We start from the raw sequence: 25,716 nt of genomic DNA, 5'->3' as shown, positions 1-25,716 counted from the left end.
TTGGGTCAGTTTTGGCTATTTTAAAATGTAATTTATCAGTAAATATTTCTCTTTCTCTCTTTGACTGTGGCACTTGTTAAGTCCATGCATGCCATGTGTTGCCAGTGGGGATGCAAAGGCCATTGGGAAATGGGGAAACAGCCTCTGCCCTTTGGTCGGTACCAGTTGGGGGTCATTCAGGTCGGCTCTTAAAGACGCAGGTACATGCCAAGTTCAGATTTCACTTTCAGGGCCATGCAGATCGGTCATAACAGTGGATACATTTAAAAATGAGCATCTGACATTTTCATTTGGAATATATTACAACATTGAAAGCATTTTTAAGCCTTCAAAATGAATAATTGAGCTTGGCCTGAACCAATAGAGGGGTCAGTGCCTTTCTATGCGACAAAAAACAACGAGATCGGACAAAACACGATCAAATCTTCTCCGCTCACCGGTGGAACTACAAATCGCTTAATACCCAAGCATTCTAAATGTCACATTTGCACAATAAGTGCTGCTGGTGTTTGGGGAACAATGGCCGGTGTGAGCACTCTCCACCTCATTAACCAACTACATCTTCAACCATCGAGGTGCGGCATTAGCAAGAGGTTGGGCTTTAATTAAAATTGAATGCCAAATCCATGCTACCATGGCAATGTCTAAATCCACAATAGTAATGATTAACGGAAACATGAAAGCACCGTGCTTTAGCACTAAACAGGGTAGACCTTTGTGGTTTTGAGATGAGATGAAGGATAATGCAGTAGTTCTGACAATTTCTATACCGTGATGAGAGGGCAGATAGATCTTGTCTCTATAATATACACGTCACACATTTAAGTGGGGATAAATCCATATCCATTAACATCTGCTCAAGATCCTCTCTTAAGGAAAACCGAACACATAACATTTACCTATGTGATCAACGATGTTGACAACATTTGCATTCATTCAAATAACCATGAGGAATACGCTTTTCAAATACCACATTCTTTCATTTTCAAATACCAACATGTGATCAAATAAAGGGGACAGAGAGAACATTTGTCGCTCCAACCAATCTAACCCTTCCAGCTCAGACACAATCATACAAAGGGCCTGACCCAACCGCCGACATAATGTACCATTTCCAGATTAATAATAGAATCACAATTTCCAGCTTGCATCCTGCTGCAGTCACCGTGATGTCTAACAGGCACAAACACAGACGTGATCTTTGAAAAGAGGTCCAGCTTTTGCCGTAGCTGCTGTATATGAAGGACAAATGGAGCAGCACCAGGAACAATTACCTTTAGGATGGATGACCGTTTCATCTCCAGTCGAGAAAAGGGGAAGATCATTGGGTTCAAATCCAATGATACGTTTTCGTGGCATTTATCAGAAAGAAATACTCTTATTTATTTTTCTTATTTACTGTTCACTAAACTCCACTGTCTGGTTCCAAAACCAAAAAACGCACAAGCAAAACTGTAAGCAAAGGATTGCAAAGGACTGAAAGAAGGAAGTGTCAGTCTGCAAAAGCTGGTCGGCCTAGACAAATATTCTCTGATTTATAAGTCAACATATATGCAAAAATCAATACATAGTAGTAGTATGTCTTAGCTTCATCCTCAAACACCAAAAAGCAATTTTATCCTACAGCATCTTCAGAGCTTTGAGATACGGAGACTAAATGAAAAGAGAAATGTTAAATGGCTGTTGGAGTTGGCAATATTGCAGGTTAGTAATGCTTTAGGAGGATAATGGATGCAGCCATGCATTTCCTTCAAACCACATACATGTGAGTGTGCGGGGGGAAAGTCGATTTACAGTAAGGCATGGCACAGCAGTTCTCAGACTGAGCCGTCGCCTGCAGCTACAAAGTTACTTTAGAATTTAATTGAGTTAACAACCGGGGCAGGCTATTTTGCATCCCGATAACGGGACTAAGTTTGTCATTTAAGGCATGACCAATCACGCTGACATCCAGATCATTCAATTATATTTTTACTCAATAAAGTACTGTTTCCTTGCATGAATTATAAGATGTGTTCAATAAAGCTGGAGTGCCTCCCTCCCCCCTCTCGCAGCGAGAGTAATTACACAAACACTGTCGACGTGCTTAAGAAAAGCAGAGGGATTCATAATAAGGCTGCGGTGTCTCCCCCCCTTCCTGCCTGTCAAGGTATTGGGTGATAGAGGTAGACTGACATACAGCGTAACCCATCAGAGAGCCAGCGTAAGCAGCTACACACTTAGGCACTGTAAGGGAGTGAGGGAAGCTGGTTGAAGACACTTTGTGTACGGCTTATGTAACAACGTTATTAATAATCTACTCGTTCTGAGAACAAATAAGCTGTGTCGCTATCCTTCCGGTGCGCCAGTCACATTACAAACAGTCATTTCATCCATTGTTAAAGCAACACCAAAGCACTTTTCCACTTCGGTCCCTCTACAGGTTGGAAGTAAAGGTCCATTACCGTTACCATTACCATTATTCTTCGGTCTCATTTGAACTACAGATCCGCCACCCGATCTGGCAAACTTGCATAGTGCGGTTATAGCCGGTAGAGGGCTGCAAAGCGAATGCAGAAGTGCCGTTCACTCTGTTACAAGTTGATGAACCAGTGAAACCATTTCGGAAACATTATTTTAAAAAAGGTACAAAAGATTTGTTGGTGTTGCTTTAATATAAAAACATTGTCTTGTGCATCTTTAAGACGGCTATAGTCATCAAAATCATATACCGTACTTTATATAGAGCATGGCTGCACGATTTTCAGAAAATGTCATATTGCGATTGTGATTTACAATACTGCGATTGCGATGTCATTTGAAATGTGTAGGTCTCAACTTAAACATACACATTAAACGAGCGTAAAAAGAAATACATAAACAAAAAATGTGCAAACTTTTTAAAATAACATAATATTTTACAAAATGAAATGACACAAAAATATTTTCAAAATAGACAGCTTTGCTCAACAGTACAAATGAAATAAAAAATACATGAGAAAATTAAAAAAATGTATTACAATAATACCAGGTTAACCTCTTTGATAATACATTGTGCATGACCTTATAAACCATGACATCAAAGATGGATGTAATATAGTAACTAGTGATTGGGTTACAAAATATACTTTAAGTCTGCATGCTCTACTACTCGCGTGACCATACGCGTCACAAACGCCACTGGCTAAACAGACTGACGGGTCATATCTTTTGTGGTCGTTGTTACGATGGTAGTGTAAAGGCTGTTTTATGCTTCTGCGTCAACTCCACGCCGTAGCTACGGCGTCGTGACCCTTTTGGAGTTCTGCGTGTCGGGGTTGCTTTGCATCGTGGTGCACTTCACCGCCATAACGCTAGGCTAGGGGGCGTGTGACTTCCAAGGTCAGTGTCACCTGTTTCTGTGTGATTGCCAGCCAGTTTATGTTATGTTAGCAAGTAGGACTGTGTATTGGCAGGAATCTGGCGATACGATACGTATCACGATACATGGGTCACGATTCAATACATTTTGATACTGTGCGTATTGGGATTTATTTAAAGTATAATTTTAGAAAAACTAATATTTAAAAAAAGACATGATGTTCATAAAAATCAAAGAAGATTACTTTAGGTAAACAATTCAGTACACAGAAAATCAAACTAACAGTTTGGGATTGTGGTTTAACAGGTTCTTAGTGAGCTAATGTTGATATGCTAAAGTAGGCCAAAGTTCAGCCATAGCTACACTGTTAGCTTCTAGCAAAAAGTCCGGCCCTGCTAGGCACGGTTAGGCCAGGACACTAGTGGTGTGTCTCAGTGTAGCCATCTAGCGGTAGGGGGTTTAAACACAACATAAACATGAATCACTGTCTTACATGAATATTTTTGAACGTAAAAAAAAATAAAAATAAAAATAAAAAATAAAATATCGCGATATTCAAGTGTATCGATTTTTTCTTACACCCCTATTAGCAAGCAAACTTTAGCACAACTGTCCATAAAGTACTGCTTGCCAGCGAAGTGCTAAATTCAAAAGGTTACTGACATATAGACACTTTCCAAACGGATAACCCCATCATTGTAACCAGAATATGTCTGAGTTTATTTGCAAAGCTGATGTCAGTGAACTAGCATGTTGCTACTCCCCACAGTGGGCTGCTTGAAACGCCGACTATTAACACACAGGACCAGTTGACCAATCACAGTCCTTGCGGTCTGTGTCGCCTCGACGCATTTTTGGAGGTGACGCAGAGGGGTCTGCGGGGGGTACGCCGTCAATTAGACGCAGAAGTCATAAAACAGCCCTAACTGAGAGCGAGAATCGTAGGTGCGTTGTTGAGTGGCGTCAGTGAGCGATTGGTCAAGCAATGAGGGAGAGCGACCGAGAGCAGTGATCGGGGAGTCAGCGTAGCGGGCGTGTGACAGAAAAGCGAGAGGAAAAAAAAAAAGAGACCGCAAAGGAGACGGAAAGCGAGCTAACCGTGAACAATAAATCACCGAGCTTCTGAAGACACGGTGGCTTCATCGGTTGTTGATACGGCCAGTAAAGTGGCGGCTGTTACAACGCTGGGAGACTGCAGTGCACGCAGAGACACAGAGTGTCCCGCACACAGCAAACCTTTTGGTTTTCTCAAACTCGCTCATTTCTTACGGTTATGTAATCACACAGAGTGATGTGACATCGCGATGGCGATTAGATTAATCGTGCAGCTCTATAAATCAGATTTAAAAGCATATACAGTACTGTATATATAGTTAATAGTACAGAATATTGCATAGTGTTAACTTTTTAGATAATTATGTGTGGCAACCAATTAGGGCTGGGCGATATGGAGAAAATCAAATTTGACGATATTTTTGACCAAATACCAAGATATCGATGCCGCAACGACATTGTAGTTTTGACTATTGGTGCTTTCACAAAATATTTACACAATGAGATTTTTAATAAATAATCATCAGTAATGTGGATATAATGACTAAGTGGGTAAAGGCAAATAATAGAACAGTTATAACAGGCTGGTAAGTTCAGAAAATTACATCCCTTTACTGTAATGCAGCCTTTAAAACCAGGAAAAGACTAAATTTATGCCATATTACGATATCCAAAATCTAAGACGATATCTAGTCTCATATCACGATATCGATATAATATCGATATATTGCCCAGCTCTACAACCAATACAGCTTTCCGCTGACATATTCCCATTATTATTATTATTATTATTATTATTATGAAAAAGAGATTCGTTTTTGACTTTACTTTATGTCCCATGTGAGCAAGCCACAAAGCTCTTTCTCCAGAATAAGCACTCGCTGAGAGGCCCTTGACAGCTCTCAAGGATCCAAGTCTGCACATTTCCCCCCGTTGAAGCATTAGAAGAATTCAGACTCCATTAAAGAGTATTATCCAGGCAGGAGGTGCAGAGCTCTCAGACATTAGTAATCACTCCACCTGCCACCCAAGGATGGCAAAAAAAAAAATACATTATGCAAAAGGAGACTGATGTAAGAATTTGAAAATGAGAATAGGAGGCAAGCCGGAAAAGTAAGGAAGATGCAACATTCGAAGTTTGTACAAACAAATGATAAGACAAGATCACACGGCAAAGTGCACACAGGCGCAGGATGGCAGTCAACCTGAAACTAGGGCTGCACGATATGAAGAGAACATGTAACTGCGATTGGGATATGATTCACGATATTGGAGGGAATGATCATTTTTGTATCATTACTCTACGCCCCCCCACCCACCTACTTAACACTCAATTTTAATTTCCCTTCAGTACTACGTCTGGGTTCACCGTATAGTCTCGGGGGGTTTTCTCCGGCCAAATCTTTGGCGGTCCAATCAGCGAACAGAGGGAGTGGCTGAGAACGGTGACGCCGAGGCCGTGCGCTAGAGTCGCGGCGGAGAAAGATGCGACCGAAGCCATTCGGCCCGTTGTGGCAAGCCGGCGAATATCCACAAGTTAAAGCCCGAGCAAGAACAATCTTTGCTGAGTTTTGCAACTGCTTACCAATAAAAGCCTTCCACTGGTTTGCCAGTAAAATATGTTTATTTTGGAGTAAGTAAGCAGTAAAAGTTTTTAAATAAATACTGCTTTATTTTACATTGAAAAAGCCCGGTAAAACTGAAAAATCACCATTGAATAAAAAAAAAAGAACTTATCTGTGAAATAATAATGTGCCCAGTTTTAACTCCACCCCTCAAAGAATCAGAATTGATAATTGATAAGAACCGGAATTCAAAAGGACGAATCGGGATTGGAATCAGAATTGTTAAAGAGGCGCTGTGCAGTTTTGGCCATTTCTTCGCTGTTTTCTCGTTTTTGGATGGCAGGTTCCTCTATAGAGCCCCCCCCCTACAGCTTCAGAATAGATGTTTGGCAGCTCCTATGTTTACTTGTGTCTAGGGCTGGGCGATATGGCTGAAAACTGTATCACGATATAAGTGTTTCATATCGGTCGATATCGATAATTATTGATATTTGTTATGACCTATTTAAAATAAGGACCAGGAGAAAAATATATTAAATTTAAACATGTTTATTTTAAACTTAACCTTCCTCTGATTATAATCCCCTATAAAAGCAGAAATGTCAACACAACCATGGAAACCACTCAAATAATTAAAATGTAAACATAAGTCTAAAATCACAGTGAAGAAAGAATAAGTAAGAATTGCTTAATAAGGTGTAATAAAATGGTGCAAAGTGTTAAATATAAACATAGAGAAACCTGAAACCTGAGAAGAACTATTTTCTGCAGGTTTAGTGCTAGGTTGGTAACCTGGCTTCTGGACAGTGCTCAGCACGTCTGCCTCCGTTATTTCTTTGTAGCGTTTAGTAAGGCGCTGATGCAGAGTACCTCTCCATGGCGGTCTGCTGCTTGTGCGGTGTAGCAGCTGCAGATGTTGTTGGACGTTGCTGGCGAATACGGCTGTGCTCCAAAGTGTGAGCGCGGCTAAGGTGGTAAAACAAGTTTGCGGTAGTGTTGGTGGGGACGACGGTCAGACTTATAAAATCCCCAAAACTGCCATACTGACTTTTCCTGTTTTATCAACAATTTCCTCGCTCGCTGCGGCACTCACTTTCCACTTATCGCTCCACGCCGCCGGTTCTGTTATTGTAGAAACACGAGACAGCGATGTGGCGCAACCAAACTTGATACTGTTACATGATTGGCTGTTAGAGTGTCACTCCCTACGTTGCTAGGTTACCAGAGAGTGAGTGCCTTTGTTCATGCAACCAAACTTGCTTCGCAACTTCTGGTTTCTTCCGAAGAAGAAAAACAAGTTATCGAACGTTTTATCGAACGCATTTTCTATTGATATTGATTACGTGTCTATCGCGATACATATCGTTATCGTTTTATCGCCCAGCCCTACTTGTGTCTGACTCCTCTCTTGGTCAGTCTGCCGTTTCCTCTTCCTCTGTTCCTCCGACAATGCTTTCAGCTTCTTTTTGGCCGGCTCAGCCGTGACGATAGGGTGAAAAACGCCATCGCTACCTTGTTAATCGCTACTCCTGAATGGGCGTATGTGTGCAGTGCCGTGAAGCAATTCGTTACATCGCGAGACCTGATATCACGCGATCCTTCCTGACCTCCTAAAGTTGCAAGGGTGGTTTTTCATCTCACAGGCGCTAAAAAAAGTCATATAACCATTCCAATGACTCTGAAGCTGTTGATAAGTAAAGGTAAATTAAGCTGAAAGAACTGCATCGTTCCCCTTTAATCAACCCTAATCAGAAGGCTCCTGTCAGGTAAAGTTAGGAACAGGTAAGTAGGAGTGAAAGTCCAAACGACGAGGACTCCTTTGCACAGGAGCTTCGAATCTACTCAGCCAAACACAGCAAGTCGTCCGCAAAATCTAGATGAGTACGGTGACATCGACAAAGCTTGTTTGATTGTGGGGACTGGCACAGTTTGGCCCGCCAATGCAGACCATGCTGTGAGGTTGCAATGGAAATGTAACCCTGGGAAAACAACGCAAGAGTCACTGCTGAGTATTCAAACGCTTTGGTGTCCGTATATACAGTTTGTGCCTGTCTCTCGCAGTTCTTCTTGAAGACCACCTTGTAAATCGGCGTCACTGTGGGCAAAAGCTCTACATCAGGGGTGTCAAACTCATTTTAGTTCATGGGCTACATCCCCCTAACTTGATCTCAAGAGGGCCAGAGCAGTAAACCTCTCCAGAAAGATCAGAAACTTCATCTGCCACAGAGTTTCTTCTCAGCTTGATGTTGGCAAATGCAAGTTGCTTCTGCTACGACAGTGTTCTAAGGCCACTGTAGGAAAACAACTAATGTTACGGACCCGGGAGAGAGGTGTAATATTCAGAGAAAAAACTCGTAAATTTACGGAAAAAGAACTCTGATATTTGCCGAGCTGGTAATTATTTCTGCAATTTTCACACTTGGCAAAGTCATCCAGTGGGCCTGATTGGACCCTTTGGCGGGCCGGATCGGGCCGAATGTTTGACACCTCTGCTTAGGGCTGGGCATCGTTTAAAATCTTTCGATCTGGTGCCAATTTCGATACCTCAGTTTCGATGCCGGTTCCTAACGATACTTTTTTCGATACCGTATGTTTTAAAATCCATTTCAGCATCAACAAAAATACATTAAAACACAAAGCTTTTATTTTCCACCTTCATTGTGAATCAAAAATTCTGGTAACACTGCTCACTCAGAGTAACATTATTAAGATTGCCTTGCCTTACAACCTCAGCCTGTCAGTCAGTCATCAGGGCAGAGAAACCACTGTTGTGCCTGCTTGTCTAAGAGGAAGTGTAACATCAACTGCACCGCGACGGCTTTCGGCTCGCCATTAATATCATATCGCAGCAAACGCTGTCTGCGTGAAGCTTTGAAAAAACTGTAACCACCCTTTACTCTCTGTGACTTCAACAAAACTGCAGACAGTTCACTCCTTCCGCACCTCTCCGTGTGTGTGTGTGTGTGTGGACAGATAAGCTTGCACTTTCGCGTTCAGACGCTTTTGGAACCATAAAAGTAGCGCCATCGAGGGCCCAGCCCTACCTCTGCTCTACATGTGACAGACATGTACCATCATAGTTTTCTAAGCCCACTCCTTCTCCTCCTCTGGGTGAGCGGTTTCCTTTTTGTGAGGGCAAAACCACTCCAGGTCGGCTTACCTCTCTGTCCATGCTGTCCAGGTCCTCCTTGCATAGCATGTATAGAGGCATGCTTTCGGACATGCTCGGCTGCCGTTTCCGACGAGACGGCCCCGGCTGCTCGTCGTCTTGGCTGGACCCCGCCGCGTCGTCTTGCTGACTCGGTGAAGTCCCCCTGTGGTAAAGTAACCGACAAATCAGTGTAAAACTCTAGGGCTGGGACGCTACGCTATTGTCCCGATTCGATTCTTTCACGATACATGGGTGCCGATTTGATATGGATTAAGATTTTCATTTATTGCGATTCTAGAAGTACTGCGATTCGATAGTATCGGGATTTTCTTTTCCTTCTTTAACAAAAACTTAAGTTGATAAACTTCTAGAGACATCATGAGACATTTCTATAAGAACTGATGGTTTTCCAAGAAGGATGCACATCACATGTCAGTCAGTCAGTCAGTCAGACATTTATTTCATTTGTAAAGTAGTACATAACATGGATTTTCAGCTTTCGCTTTGTTTTGCTGGAAATGGATATGATGTAGTCGCCGTCAGCGGTACCGTATAAACAGAAGATATTTAGGTGAATAATTGGTAAAACAAAATATAAAAATTAGAATATATATATATTGCGATTAATCGCATTAATGTCATAGTTAACTCACAATTAATCGCACATTTTTATCTATTTTAAATATCCCTTGATTTCCTTTTGTCTCATTATTTTTTCTCATTTTAATGCTCTTATCAACATGATACGATATTTTAAAACGGTGCCTGAACCGAACCTGAATCTCGCGATAAAACAATTGACGCTGTTACAATGGATTTGCGTTAATGCCGTTAATAACGCGTTTAACTGACAGCACTAATAAATAGACAGAATTAAGATATCAGATTTTATTTGAGCTGGGTAGTGACATCTACTGTCTCCATCTCCACTATCAACAACATTAATCTATCCCTCAATTAATAAATTAAATTGAATAAACTGACAAATATGTCATCAACTGAGTCAATCAATAAATGTGATTGTATCTCTGAAAATGAATACGTATTCACATTGTTCTATAAAGAGGTAAGAGATCCCTACTTCTACCTTGTTTGTGTGTTCTACTTTTAAATGCATACTTGTGTTACAATAGTCTTCACAGGAATTTGCAAAAACTACATAATCAGCACATTTCTTCACAATTTGCGGATGTGTAGCTCAGGGTGACCGAGCGAAGGTTAAGGCTGGAATGCAACAATGGGAAGTGTGAAGGCTGTATCTCTAGAACGAGGGCTCATTAGATGGAAAACCTTATGCAAGTGGGAAGAGGAGGGTTCCATGCTTCCTCTTGGCAGTGCTTAATTGAACACAACTTCTTTGATGATTAAATCTAACTTTATGCAACTCCCTGAAAACACCAGTGCCTCTAATCCATGAATTATGTGGGCCGATGTTATGCTCGCGACTATTAATTACAAAGAATCATCACAGATATGTTGAATATTCACTTCAAAACATTTGAAGCCACCGTAACTTGAGTCACAGCGTCTCTGTGGCGCCTGTAAGGGAAATTACATGTAATTATGCACATGTAATCATCTTAACTTCCCATGTAGGGCTGCACGAAATGAGGGAAAATATGCGATATGTGATGACGTTGAATATTGCGATAATATTACTTGCGATAAATAGAACAGATATTAAAGTGTACTCCGTTCTGCATTACTTCTGCTTTCAGTATTCTGCTAAAATACAACCGATTGCACGTTGAACTTTTTTGAAACCATTTCCAAAATTCTTTCATTGAACAAATTGAACATTGAATTGAATATAAAAAAGCACCACTCAAAAAAGAACATTTACAGTTTAAAGTGCGGTTTTCAACCAATATTTTCTTTCATTTAACAAAAAAAAAAAAATCTCTGAGTGTCTTTCGCGATATGTCGCTACAAACTATACACATGTAATTTATACAAGTGGTTTTTTTTCCCCAATAAGTACCGCTATACTGCCATCAGTTAGTGAGAAAACAAACCGTTGGCAATTAGCAATGTACGGTTAAACCGAAGAAGAAGAGTCTTTTTCGGTCAGTGGATAACGGCCGTGCACGATTTGAGACAACACTAACCTGTCGAAATGTACGCACTACACAAGTGAGTACATAGTGTACACAGTGTGCACTACATGTAGGTATCCGAATTGAGACACACTACAAGTTTGTCTCTAAGTAGTACAGTATAAAGCAGGGTGGATTTTATTGTGCTCTTATTTACGACCCAGAGTGCAGATGTAAATAAAAAATACAACACGAGTTTGAAGGCTCGTTTGGGAGCGACGATAAACACTCCCTGCCACCCAATGCTATAAACTATCCATACTATAAAAAGGTTAGTTGGGTGGGGTGGGGGTGGGGGGTGGGAGGAGTGTTTATTGTGCCTCCGATGATAGCTGAAGGCGCTGCATGTCTCCACCGAGAGTAATTCATAACGTAGTGTAGCACTACACCAACAGCTGTTTAAGTTCACAGAGGGAGGGAGGGGTGGAAATCAGGCCCAGATAAATCAATACATTTAAAGTGCTCCTATTATGCTCATTTTCAGGTTCATAATTGTATTTAGAGGTTCTATCAGAATAGGTTTACATGGTTTAATTTTCAAAAAACTCCATATTTTTGTTGTACAGCACATTGCTGCAGCTCCTCTTTTCACCCTGTGTGTTGAGCTCTCTGTTTTAGCTACACAGTGAGGCATCTCACTTCTATTCCATCTTTGTTGGGAGTCAGACATGCGCAGTAGCTAGGTAAGGACTACTAGCCAGTCAGAAGCAGAGTATGAGGGCGTGCCACGCTAGCAGCTAGGCGAGCATTATAACGTGTGTTACAAAGTGATGCACGTGTGTCTCTGAAGTAAAGGCTGGACTACAATAGAGCTGTTTGGAGCAGTTTGTGAAGAGTGTTTTCTGTTGGAGATGGGGGGGGTTTGTTAACCTATTACATAAAAAAGATATATAACACAATAAAGGAAAGGGAAAAAGCCAAAAAGCATAATATGAGCACTTTACGATCTGTTATAAGCCATTATGCAGTCAATACTCAACAGAGAATCACAAATAGCATTACTCTCACTTGTTTTTATTTTTACATGACTTTTCTTTTACATGCTATAGTCCAGCACTACCCCCAAGGTTTGTCTAGATGCAGTCTATGAGGATGCCTACGATGTCAATATGTCAGGTAAGTATTGACAGATAAGACTTTTTTTCCAGGGCTGATGCGATACCAATTATTAGTAATCAAAGAGGCCGATAACCGATATACATCTACAGTCATTATTTTGTCATATCATCAAGAATATCATTATCGCAGATGCTGTACACCCTTAAATATCGTGATATTATTTGGTGCCATATCGCCTCTAATTAGCATGTATGAAATTGCTGCCGTTTGCCAGTTGCAGAAGAAGAAGTTGTATATCAGTATTTCATCATTATGTATGCACTGCTCCAAATCGGTTCCTACCTGAGACAAGACTGCTCTCTGTGATCAGAGTGCATCACAGACCCCGACGCCTGGAGGTAGGATGGGGGCCGAGGCGCCTGAGGGCCCCTGCGGATCAGCTTCCCTGTGACGGGGTCGTAGGTCCGAACCTCCGGGGCTGCAGGTTGAGGTCTGGGCTGGATGGGAGCAGGGTGGAAAATATGCTTCTGCAGGGAACCCTGCATGTCAGGTAATGCTGCTGGACTGTTACTCCTGCAAAAAGACAAAGAAAAAAACATCTTCTGATTTTTATGTTCACAATATCTGTATTAGTTTCAAAGTTATCAGTTCCTATCTGCTAGGTTTGAGATGGTGTTAGTATGAAATTATGACAGACATTATGTCAGGACACTTTACAGAGTAGGTCTAGACCAAACTCTAGACCTAGACATTTTTTTTCCCACAGCGTCAAGGAAAATCTTCCTTTTAAAACAGGCAGAAACCTCAGACAGAGCCTGGCTCTTGGTGGGCAGCCATCTGCCGCAACCGGTTGGGTGGGTTGGTGGGGGAGAGAGAGAGAGAGAGAGAGAGAGAGAGAGAGAGAGAGAGAGAGATACCTTTTGAGGGACATGGAGATCGTTTATGTTTTGTTTTGTTTTGTGCAATTAGATCATAATTATTCTGTTTGCTTGTATTATTTTAATCAGATGTACTTACTCCTTGTTGTTGTTGTTTGCATGTACTTTTGTTCTTACGCTTTGGCAACACAGAGGTATTGATTTTGTCATGCCAATAAAGCAAAATGAAATTGAAAATTTAAGTGGAGAGAGAGAAAAAGAAAGAAAGAGAGAGAGAGAGAGAGAGAGAGAGAGAGAGAGAGAGAGAGAGAGAGAGAGAGAGAGAGAGAGAGAGAGAGAGAGAGAATTGATTTATATAGTTAAGATAATATTGTGTTAATGTTCATATGACTGTTTATTGTGTTCTGTCCAAATACTTGGAAAAATTGTATGTTGATGCTTTGGCAACATTGTTATTGAAACTTATATGACAATAAAGCCCCTTTGAATAGAGAGAAAGACATACAGACAGAGAGAGAGAGACAGAGAGAGAGAGAGAGAGAGAGAAATACCCAACTACAATGACTCATAATTATAGCAGTGGGGACATGATGAACAGTGGCAATTACAGTAACAGTAAATCTAATAGAACTATGACTTCAAATAATAATAGCAGTAGCAGTGGGTGTCGAGCAGGATCACGGCAGCAGCTGCAGCCACGATCCAGGTGCCACCGCAATCTCAGTAAAGCTGTCCTTTACCTCGGCGTCTTGGAATAGTCCTCCTTCAGTGGGTACAGCTGCTCCTCCACCCTCTCCCAGCGCTCCAGACAGCTCCACAGCCAGTCGGGGTTGACAACAAAGAGGTGCTTGCAGCCTTGAGCCTGACGAACCTTCTCGGTGCCTGGGGGGGGTGGGGAGGTGTGGGGGGGGAGACAGGGATGAGAACAGGTTTTCACCTTACAATCTAAAACTCGTACCTGACGTAGGGCTGCACGATATGAGGAAAATATCTAATTGCAATTATTTTTGACTTGTACTGCGATTGCGATCTGATTCACGATATTGGAGGGAATGATCATTATTGTCATTTGCATTGAACAATATTAAAAATTTTTAAAATGTAAAGGACTATAGTGTGTTTTTTTTTGTTGCAAGGATCTGTTCCAAACAAAGATTTTTTTTCTTTAGTCTGTAGGATTCGATTTGTAGGCCGGGACGTCTCTGCAGCACCACAATACTTCAATCAGAATGGTTTGACACATATTCTGCCTCTTGGATATTGCACTACACGTCTATATTGCGATTTTGGGGAAAAAAAACGCTATTAATTGTTCAGTGCTAACCAAAAACACACACTCTGGGTCTGCTGAAGAACTCAGATCAATGATCAGACCTTCTTTCCTGAAAGGGAAAATAATTGCCTGGTCTGGGAAGCCCGAAAGACACCTCTTTTGGAGTCACTTTCTTTTCACTCATCTGCCAACTCAATAGTTTTCTTAGAAATCCCCCCCCCCAAAAAGCCGTGTTTTGTTTGGTTGAATCCACAGAGGGCAGTGTCACACACAAAGACACCAAATTAAATCTTTGAGCGTAGACGCATATTGCCCCTAGGTTGTTTTAGTCACAGATGGCAAACAATCACATACTGTACGTTCACACATTGTCTAGGCACAGTTCCTCGAATACAGTATGTGTTGTGCTGCCTATAACAAACTGTCAAACTGATCTAAGGGATGTTCTTTATAGTATTTTTGAATGAAGTTGGACTTTGAAGTTAATGTCTGCACAACAATAACTTGATCGCAATGTTCAATTATAATGTTAATGAGCTAAAAGAAAATAAACATTATTCAGTTAGGCTCCCCAACACCATATACAGCAAACAGGGCTTAGGAGCCTGCAGCCATGCTAGTGGCTCTGTGAGGTCGTGTTTACACACAGCAGTGCTTTGACTTACAGTAAATGCTAAATGTCAGCATGGCAACATGCTCACAAAACCAATGGTAACATGCTGATGGTTAGCAGGCAACGTTGGCCATATTCGCCATCTAAGTTTAGCGCGTTAGTGGGACTAGGACATAGTCCTGATTTTTGATTTGATTAGGTACATTTCAGTTACAATAACAAATTTGCTTGGATATTAAAGATATTATCAGAGAACTAATGCTCGTCGTTAAGAATTGGCCCCAAAGCAGTTACATAGAGACAGAAAAAAAATCCACAAGTGCTTTAGTGCAGAGAGTGTGATGCCGAGACATTGTAACTAAAATCATACATCTGTGATGTGTAAGGTTCGCCAAAATTCCGCCTAACTTTGGGGCCTTTTTTTTTGCATGACATGGGTTTTGAATTTTTGGTGCATCATTACGGTGCCACTTAAATGTCTGCGCTGCTCTCTGATGCTCCGAAACCCACCTTAGAGGCAACAGAAACATCGAGCATGTCAACTGCACGCTAGTAAACACTAATGGCGTTTTTCCATTACATGGTACCTGCTCAACTCGCCTCGACACGCTGTGCGTCCGTTTTCCATTGCAGATTTTAGTACCGCGTCAGCGTGGCTGGTCGTCATAGCGGCGCCGCAGTAAACTGCTGTGACCTAACGGTACAGATCCACTTTTGCGACACGACTGTCGGGTGGTGTCGCGACGTCATATAGCCATGGTTGATGCTCCACGCCCCTAACCAGCAGCTGATTGGACGAACGCGTGACGTGGGTGTGGCTACTCGAGAATTTCAACAGAGTGTCATGGCGGCTCGTTGAGAATACGATCTTGTATTTTACAAAAATAGTCCACCGAAACGTGTTCCTGAAAACATTTTTAGCGAAATAGCCGTCGTTGCAGTTGCTGAATATGTCTTCATTTCAGATCAACAAAGGTCAGTTTGAAAGATTTTCGTCTACTTCTACTGGATAGTCGCGTCGCGTTCAATGCGATTCATTTGCATAAAGCTGGGCATCGGCGAGCTTTTTGACGCGCAGCATTTTTTCAAATGTAGCGCCGCCTTCCCGGAATGCTTTGCAGGAGCGTTGAAGTCGCTTGACGTCACCCATAGGAATAGAGCGGGGCGCGACGCGACAGAAGCGTCGCATGGACAAGTGGATCTGCACCGTAACGCGACACACACACAGAACGTCGAAGGTGTGTTGTTGTTGCCACAGCCAGAAGACACATTTTGTTTAAAGAAAAAAAAAATAAAAAAACAGCGCTGGCTAAACTATTTAAAAATGGCGGGTTTGTTCAGGACACCCCCTGTCTGTCGCTTTCACATCACCTTTTGGTATCGCCTCAGCTCGCTTGGAACCTCGACTGAGGTGGTATTAATAAAAAAATAAAAATAAAAAAAGTACCTGTTAGCAGGTACCAGGTACTTTTCTTCGTAATGGAAAACCAAAAAAGGCGAGGTGAGCAGGTACCATGTAATGAAAAAGCACCATAATAGCACGTTACACAGCAGGTAACGTTAGCCTACCGTTAGCTACAGTAGTAACTGGATTAAACACGGCTAAAATGCTGACAGCTAAACGGTGTAGTGTGACTGTATTTCACTGTAGAGGACTCCTACAGCGGGACGTACAACAGTCTGACGCTAAAGCTATGAGCTAACAGACACAAAGTAGCACTCTGGTCTCTGCTGTTGTCGGAGAAACAACACAGACGGGACATGTTGCGTTCACTGGTAAACTGGTAAACCTCGTGGTGCATTCAAAATTATTGTAAAATACCCTTTTATCATCTTTTTTTTTTCTTTTAATAGCAATTTATTGGTGAAAGAAGTAATTATTCTTAGTACATTTTTTACAATCATTTAAATCCCCCCCTTTTTTGTACTGATCCAAAAATGTATCAGATCTGAGTTTTGTGATCCTTTGCACCCCTATTTGAGAGGGATGGAACTTAGATTGCAAGCCATTACAGGGTTTCCTCTATGTTGATTTGACCGTGGCAGCCCCCCATGGCAACATGTCTGCCCCCCCACACGGTATCAGAAATAGGGCTGCATTGTTAGAGTGCATGTCGGAGCATAGCGCGGACACTCGGCAGAAAAAGGGAGAAAGGAAAAAGAGATGCTGTCCGGATGATAAGCCAGTTGAGATTGTGTGTGTACATCGTTGAGAAGTGTAAGTGGTATAACTTATGTTGTCAGTTCATTTAAGCCTGGTCTTGTAAATTTAAATTAAGTTAACTGGTGATTTTCGTTGTTTGTGTTCTTCACCTGCGAGCTAAAATGCGCGTGGCTGTTGATTCGATAGCGATTGCTGAACGCCCTCGCTCACATTTGTATTTTAGGTGCATTATTTACATGCTGAAGTAGTGACACTGCATTAAGATAATGTAATTAATAGTGGGTTTATTGTTAATTGCTACAGAATGCTTAGCCTATATGTCAAAGTTGGCCTAAGTAGTAACTCAAAAAAACAAATCACAACTGAGAATATGCCTCATTGTTTGTGTTAACAGAGGTGTGTGTGTGTGTGTGTGTGTGTCGGGGTGTTCGGACCTGCTCCCACTGCTAAAAAAGAAAATCCTAAAGGAAACACTGAATCATTATCTCATTGTTTTATTATTACAGTGTGCTATAGTTACATAAGAAATGAATTGCTCCAAATATAGGCAGTTTAAACATGGCAACCGTATTGTCAATTTTGGCAACCAAAAGCTGATGCCTGGTTGCCAAGCCAGCCACTTTCTGTATGAATTGATATCTTTTAACCCAGCCCTAGGTGTTAGCATGCTAACAGACAAAATATACAAAGTACAAAATCTGTTGGAGATCTATCTAACCGTTGTTGAGATAGGTCACTCGTAACAGTGTTCGACCAAGAGGGCGGCATCACCGTGCATAGATTAGTAGTTATTAGTAGTTATTAGATAGTCATTTGTGACTAAAAACACAACAAAACTAGACATCCTTTCTATCATCAGTCTAACTGTTAGAGAATGATTTCTTTTTGTGTGTCCATCTACGAGCTGGGAGTCATGCAGGACATGAAGAGGTCATTTAAAAGGCTTGGATTGGTGGAAAGATTGAAGTAAGAGGGCAAGGTGGAGTTGCAAGAGGCGGGATGGTTTACGGTTCCAATTTTGTAAATATAGTGTAAATAAGAAAAAGAGTATGTTTTTGGCTGCCGTTTCTAATAATTCTGCCCTTAGAAAGTTAAAATGGGTCAACAAAAAAGGAAATGGAATATGCAGAGATTTAAGGCATGCTGCTTTGAAAAAGCCGTATTATATCTGTAACCAATCATTGAAGGAACACTGTGGGAACGATAATAGTAAAGAAAACCGATGATTTTTTTGTGAATTCGACGAGGTGCGCTTTTTTTTTTTTTAATGGTCGTTTTCAGCAGCTCTTTCCAGACTGAGTGAGTGACTGCTCATATTAGCCTGGTTTCAGCTTCGGATGATTTGTCTCTCCTTCTGATGTACAAGACGAGTGATTGCAGTGTGCTGCTCACAGCGGGGCTAGTTCCCAGGGGACAGTGCCACTTCCCGTGCTTGTTTTCAGAAAGTAAAGTGGATTGGCAGCAATTGGGGCTGAAGGATTAATCAAATTCAAATTGATATAGCAACGTAAAAGAACACAATTTTCATAGCGCAAAAGCGAATGTGTGTAACATATAACTAACTAAATGACTTACGGGGCGGCTGTGGCTAAGTGGTAGAGCGGTGGCACCTTGTACGGCAGCCTCGGCCACAGTGTATGAATGTGTGTGAATGGTTCCTGTACTATGTTAAAGCGCTTTGAGAAGTCGTTAAGACTAGAAAAGCGCTATATAAAAACAGTCCATTTACATTACATTTACTTACCTCAGATCTCATAATTGTAGTTGGTCCCCAGTGGACTTTTGTCTTTAAGCTTTTTGAGTGTTATACATTTATTATCTGCTATAGCTTTTCAAACGTTTTAGACACAGATATGGTAATAATAATAATAATAATAATAATAATAATAATAATAGTCCAAAATGATGTAAAATTGCATTTTGTTGTTGAAAACCTTACCTAATTTTCTTAAGGGAGGACCCCTGAACCTCCAGCCAAATACGTGCACCAAAGTCTTATACAAACCTGGGGAAAACACTGTATTACATTGGTATAAGAGTAGCGAGGAAGAGAAAGAGAAAGAGAGAGAGAGAGAGAGAGAGAGAGAGAGAGAGAGAGAGAGAGAGAGAGAGAGACGATGGATGCCCTGAGAGCAGACCGGTATTGGCGATTGGAGGCAGAGGAGAAATTAGTTTTAAAAGTTGTCAGGTGGTAGAAAAATGAACAGTGTAAGTTTAAGTTAAGTATGCTGCAGCTCACCCAGACCACGTAAAGTTCCCGCTTCTTGCTTCCCAACTGCTGATAAAGGGATTGGAGTTAGCCCAAACGAGCATTAATTCCCTGACTAGGGATGGGCATTTCAAGCAAAAATACTATTCGATATTCACTGGGAACTACTCAACCAGTTTTCTCAGCCTCAGCATAATCATAATCTTGGCTCTTACGAGTGCAGAACTAGCCTCCATGTAACACTTTTTTCACCAGCTTTTTTTTTTTTTATTTTAAGTCCTTACGGATTTGGGGGGAAAAATAAACAAACTGTCTCCAGTGTTCTCATGGATCTCTAATGTCAGAATGCAGTGAACTGTGTTTCTGTCGATCAAGTGGGGCCTAATTACAGAGAAGGAGCAGTCTCAAGGAACTATGCGGGAATCAATTTTAAAGCATTACTATTTAAGGCTGCATTGATTGGCCCAATCCCAAAGTGAGCCCTGAGGACTAAGGACTAAGGACTCACAGACTTAATTGATCTCAGGTAATAAGTGAGTGAGTGTGTGAGGCCACATGGGCTCAGATAGGTAGAAATGGGATCGGGACAGCACTTCACGAGATCACATGTTACCTTGGCGACGTTTAATAACAAAGATGTTGCTGACACTTGCCGGTTTGGGAATTTTCATTTTAAGTTTGTTGCTTTCCACACGGCCAAGGCCCAGGAGACTGCTACCTGATTCCAAACTCTTGTTTTACAAGCTGGACAACAGGTTGGTCCGTTCCGTGGTCGTATGTCGTGCTGTTGTTTACCTTCGTAATTTCCGGATTTCCCTATCGTCTCCGCGGTGAACGTCACAACGCTTTGAACTGTGGGTAATTTCCTTTGGTGAAGTCTGCATTGATGCAGACTCACGGAAAGGGCTCGGTAAGTGTGTACTCAAACCCTCACGCCCTTTGAAATTCCACATTAGGACAACCCTAAGCCCTTACGAATTTTCGCGAGAACGCGCACCAAAGTCCGTGAGTCTGTGAGTCCGGACTTTGGGATTGGGCCTTAATGTTTTGGCCAGCAGTGTGCAGGAGAACTTCCAAACAAGCAAACAGGTAGGGAGCACAGAGATCCACAACTGGTTTCTGACGCAAACCCAACAACAATACCATCTCAGCTATCAGGGTTTCCCGCAGCACCTTGCAGCTAAGGCGGCCGCCTAAGCAACACACGCCTGCCGCCTTAACTACGTTGTAAAAAATAAAATAAAAAATAAAACTGTAAAAAAATGTATCTGAGCGATCCGTGTCTCCCTTTCATTCCAAACCACACAGTTGACGACCTGCAGGTGGAGGCGGTGGAGACCGGCTCGGAGAACAAACGCCACGGGCCGCTGTGGACTTGCCAGTAGGGTTGGGCATCGAGAACCGATTCCTAATCGGAATCATTTCAAAAATTACGATTCCATCGGAATCTTTATTGGAATCGTTTTGGAATCGTTTGGAGGATTTGGTTTCATATCCGATCATCACATCCTAATTTATCATGCGCAAGTTTGGGTTTCCGTAGCGGCCAGGTGCTTGTTGTGTTGCAGCCATGGAGCACAGTAAGCGGTGCTCTAGTGTGGCTTTAAAAGCTGTAAAACCGCAAACCACCTTTGAATCAAAATAAAACTTTCCTCTTATTTGTGAAAATAGGCATGTGACTAGGGCTGCAACGATTCTTCGAATAACTCGAATAATTCGATTACAAAAAATCCTCGAAGCAAAATTCTTTGCCTCGAAGCTTCGTTAAATCAATGTAATTAAGGTTGTACGGCTCACTGTGTTTCCGCACGGAGGATTATTACTAGTGCACAAGAGGTTTGCGCTTCTGCGGAGACAAGACTGACGGCCCATATTACAAATGAAGGAAGATGAAAATAGCGAGGGTCTAAAAGGGGAGAGACACGCGCAGAAAACGACAGAAAGTTTGGGATCATTTTAAGCTGCAAACATGCTGCTACACCACCTCTGTAACAAACCTCCAGTGTACTCATCCATTCCACGGAGCCAACCCGACACAAGGTAGCTAACGTCTGCTGCTCTCGTTCACCGTGCTGTTTACACAACTAGCCTACAACATGCTACTCTGCTAATAGCGATGTTTTACCAAGCTAAAACGAAAGCTGTCGGTTTGTAGTGTAACTTTTTATTAGTTTGCTTCTAATCTTTGGAAATGTAGCTGCTGCCGGAGACAAACCGGCTCCTCCCCCCAGCATGGCTACTTAATATGCACGTGAATGACGTCATCATGCATTCTTTATTCTTTCTCCTCACCATAGATATAGCTATGCTCCTCACTGTGTATTAGGCTTCTGAAGTTGAGTAGCCCTGCTGTAAACCCTCTGGTCAGTGAACAGCTCTTTTGCATATCCAGTGCAAAGAGCCAGAGGCAAGAAGGGGAATTGGGTGAAAAATATTAACATTTGGGGCACCAAAAATGTACTATTGTAATGTATTTCTTTTTAAGGGTCTTGGAATTTGACAATACAATTTTTTGCTTTTTCTAAAAAAGGAAACCAGTCTTTTGTGTATATATACAAGCGACAGGTTTCCTTTTTTTAAGTAAACAGCAATAATAAATATTTACTATTGCTGTTTACGAAGTATTTCTTACTAAGTATTTCTTATCCGATTACTCGATTAATCGATGGAATAATCAGTAGAATATTCGATTACTAAAATAATCGATAGCTGCAGCCCTACATGTGACCCGTTTCAACTCCACCCCTCAAAGAATCGGAATCGAGAACCGATAAGAACCGGAATCGAAAGGAAGAATCGGAATTGGAATCAGAATCGTTAAAATCCAAACGATGCCCAACCCTACTTGCCAGTCTCGCAAGCGGTTTCAGGAAAGTGGCTGCATGTGTCATTAACATTAACCGGTCCAAGCCTACAGCTGTCCGAGGACACGGACTGCGGAAAATGTGTCAGAGCCTCCTGGACGGGTGAACTGAGACTCCGTTTCCTGCTGGTCGGTCAACGGTTAATGATCGGATAACATTTCCTTTCATTGTGCCTTCTTTTGGAAGGCTGGCTGCCAAAAACTGCCACTAAATAGCTAATTAATTAGCCTCAGGTAAACGCTAGCTATCAGTAAACAGAAGTGACGGGGTGGCTGGCGTCTGGTGTGTGCGCCAGCGTTTGTGTGTGTGTGTGCGTGTGTCGTCCCCCCCGCCGCGAAGCTCCGACATGCAGACAGCAGAGGACCAGAAGAAAGTAGCCGCACCTTCGCCAAAATGAAGACTGAAAAACAGAACTATTTTGGTACAAACATTTACTCACCATGTGGCAGATAGCCACACAGATATAGATAGATGTAATGTATTAATTATATATTATTATTTAAATTTAATATTTAGTGTTTAAGAAATAATTGTTAAATGTAGTACAGAGTCTGTAGTCACAAACAATGTCCTCCCATCCACTGCTTAATTATCAGCATAAAAAAAAAAACAGTTAAAATTATAATCATTTCAGATTTTCATAAAATCAAACTGCACTTTTTTCTGCAATATTTATGCAATGCATTTACATTCTGTAATTACATCTCAATAAAATGAGCGGGCGGGAGTCTGCTATTCCTGCACTGGATTCAGAATGCCTCAAAAGGAAAAAATGCAAAACGTATAATTACAATTTTATCTTCGTGATATCAGCCTCCCTGTTTACCGTTCACCCTCTGTATACCAGAGCTATATTCAGTTACGGCCAATACAAACAAACATTTCCTGCTGCTGCTGCTTCTGCCAGGAATTGAACCAAGACCTCACCTCACCTAGTGGTACACCCTGTAGTCAGACAGTATGTTAACCAGAGCTCATCACAATGGAACGGCTGACTTGGGAGATACAGTAATTGCGATGACAGTGTATTCAATCTCAATTATCTCTGCTCAAAGTTTTGACAAGGCTCAGACTCAGACACACAAATCTGCCAATATGCCAGTAAGCCTGGCCGGCATTTAAACGAGCCTTGCATGACCCTTCTTGAATTCTAGCCTGATTAGCAAAGCATGACTTGCACCAATTACATGGCTACTAAAAAAAAAAAAAAAATGCCTCAACTGTATTCACTAAAATGAACAAAAATGATAATGTGCACGTAGGGCTGGGCAATATATCGATATTCTATCGATATCGTGACATGAGACTAGATATCGTCTTAGATTTTGGATAATGTAAAGTGTTGTCTTTTACTGGTTTGAAAGGCTGCATTACAGTAAAGTGATGTACTTTTCTGAACTTACCAGACTGTTCTAGCTGTTCTATTATTTGCCTTTTCCCCACGTAGACATTATGTACACATTACTGATGATTATTTATCTAAACTCTAAGTGTGAAGATATTTTGTTAAAGCACCAATTCTCAACCCTAGAATATCGCCACAATATCGATATCGAGGTATTCGGTCAAGAATATCGTGATATCTGATTTTCTCCATATCTCCCAGCCCTATGTGCATGTCAGTAGGGCTGTGCTCCATTGAAGAAATTCTTAGTCGACTAACACTCTTTCAATTGTATCGACTAATCGATTAGTTGATTTAATCGACAGATCTGTAAATCTGAGTTTCTCCGCAAAGAGTCAGCACCACTTTAATTCTTGTGTTTACCAGAGATGTGCTCGTACGTTTCTTGGAAATAAGTCATTCAGCATGAAAAAAGCATAAAACATGACTAATTGACTAAAGAAATCTAAGTTGACCAAGACCAAAACGAGCGATTAGTCGACAAATCGACTAAGAGGAAGCAGCCCTACATGTCAGAAAAAGTAGGTCAGTTTTTTTTTTTTGAGATTATTTTTTGGCCTTTAAAGCTGCTGTAGGTAAGATTGTGAAGAGCCAGGACTTTGCTAAGAAATTTGAACATCGACAACTTCTCAGTCCCTCCCCCCTTTCTGCTGCAGCCCAAACCGTCTCCTAAGCCCCTCCCACACAAGGGAGTTTTGCATGTCAGACAGACAACATTTTCAATACCTAAACACTAAGATATAGAGTGTGGTCTAGACCTACTCTATCTGTAAAGTGTCTCGAGATAACTTATGTTATGATTGGATACTATAAATAAAATTGAATTGAATTAAGACAACGTTAACTTTACTCACAAACAGTAAAACGATCCTAACTAGCAGGCTAGCGTTAGCCATTTCAGCATCACATCAGACCGACCACTGTGCTAACGTTACTATCATCCTCACCAACGTAGCTTTGTGGACTTTTGACTACTAATAACCAAGTGAAAGATCGAGAAGAAATGTGGCTACGCTCCAATATTCACCGGAGTTTTGGAAAACTTTTCTGCAGCTCGTGCCCGGGGGGGGGAGGGGAGAATGCTATATATATGCGTGTACGTGCCTGAGCAGTGATTGACAGGCAGATAGACACCCCCTGTGGCCCTGATTGGAGAAAATCAACCGGGAGAGGTGGAATTTTGCCAATCGCAGTAGGTGGTGCCAGAGGAGCTGGATTTTTTTTATATTACATAATTCATGTAGTTCTACTGGAACATAGGGTCAGTTTCAGCAAATGTGACAGAAAGTTAGTTTTATAAGACTTACCTACTGCATCTTTAATGCCTTTAGTTGAGTTTGGACATGAAAGGGGAGAGAGAGGGGGAATGACATGCAGCAAAGGGCCGCAGGTCAGAATCAAAACCGTGGCCGCTATGGCGAGGACTGAGCCTCTGTATATGGGGGGCAGCTACTCAGGCCCCCCCCCCCCAAAAAAAAACATTACGCAGTTTTGAGGTAAAATATCAATCCTCCAAATCCAGTACCAGCCTGGCTCTAAAAAAGGACTGGTGTTTAAAACTATTTGTTTTTATACCTGCTAACTCAGAAGGGCTGAAAAAGGTGACACATCACCTCCGAGAAGAAAAAAAAAAAGATTATATATTATATATATAGACCCCTATACTGCCCTACAAAGGCAAAGTGCAGTAACTACGCCAACACTGAAACTGAGAAAAATGGCTTCAAAGTTTTCATACAGGCCAGCCAAACATGTTGTAGGTACAATAATGTTGATACTTTTATGTAATACCTTTACAGGAAGGAAAATGTTATACATAAAAAAAAGACCATTGATATGACCTTTGACCCTAAAAATGTAGATACTGCACTCTGCCTTTGTCTAACCTCAAGCAACTAAAACACTATTACAAAGGCAGAGTGCAGTATCTACAATTGAAATGTGTTAATCCAACTTTCTTTTTTTATTCCTTATACATTTTCATTTGTTTTAATTGGTTTTATGTTTTGTTTATGGATGTTTATAGGTTGAGTGTTGAAAGTGCTT

General features: G+C 41.4%; 1 protein-coding gene across 1 annotated transcript in view; it reads right to left on the bottom strand.

Moving 5' to 3' along the window:
- ctdp1 (CTD (carboxy-terminal domain, RNA polymerase II, polypeptide A) phosphatase, subunit 1) overlaps window positions 1-25,716 on the bottom strand; it is a 105,091-nt gene that overhangs the window by 62,926 nt on the left and 16,449 nt on the right. The window contains exons 10-12 of the mRNA XM_039820872.1: window positions 13,883-14,024; window positions 12,607-12,837; window positions 9,003-9,272 (exon numbers count right to left, since the gene is read on the bottom strand). Of these exons, the coding sequence (XP_039676806.1) occupies window positions 9,003-9,272; window positions 12,607-12,837; window positions 13,883-14,024 (643 nt within the window). The remainder of the gene's footprint in view (window positions 1-9,002; window positions 9,273-12,606; window positions 12,838-13,882; window positions 14,025-25,716) is intronic.

This window comes from Perca fluviatilis, chromosome 13 (genome assembly GCF_010015445.1).
Source record: "Perca fluviatilis chromosome 13, GENO_Pfluv_1.0, whole genome shotgun sequence".
NCBI classification, from domain to species: Eukaryota; Metazoa; Chordata; class Actinopteri; order Perciformes; family Percidae; genus Perca; species Perca fluviatilis.
Note: the sequence above shows the minus strand (reverse complement) of the source record. Positions and strands in the feature narration are given on the sequence as shown.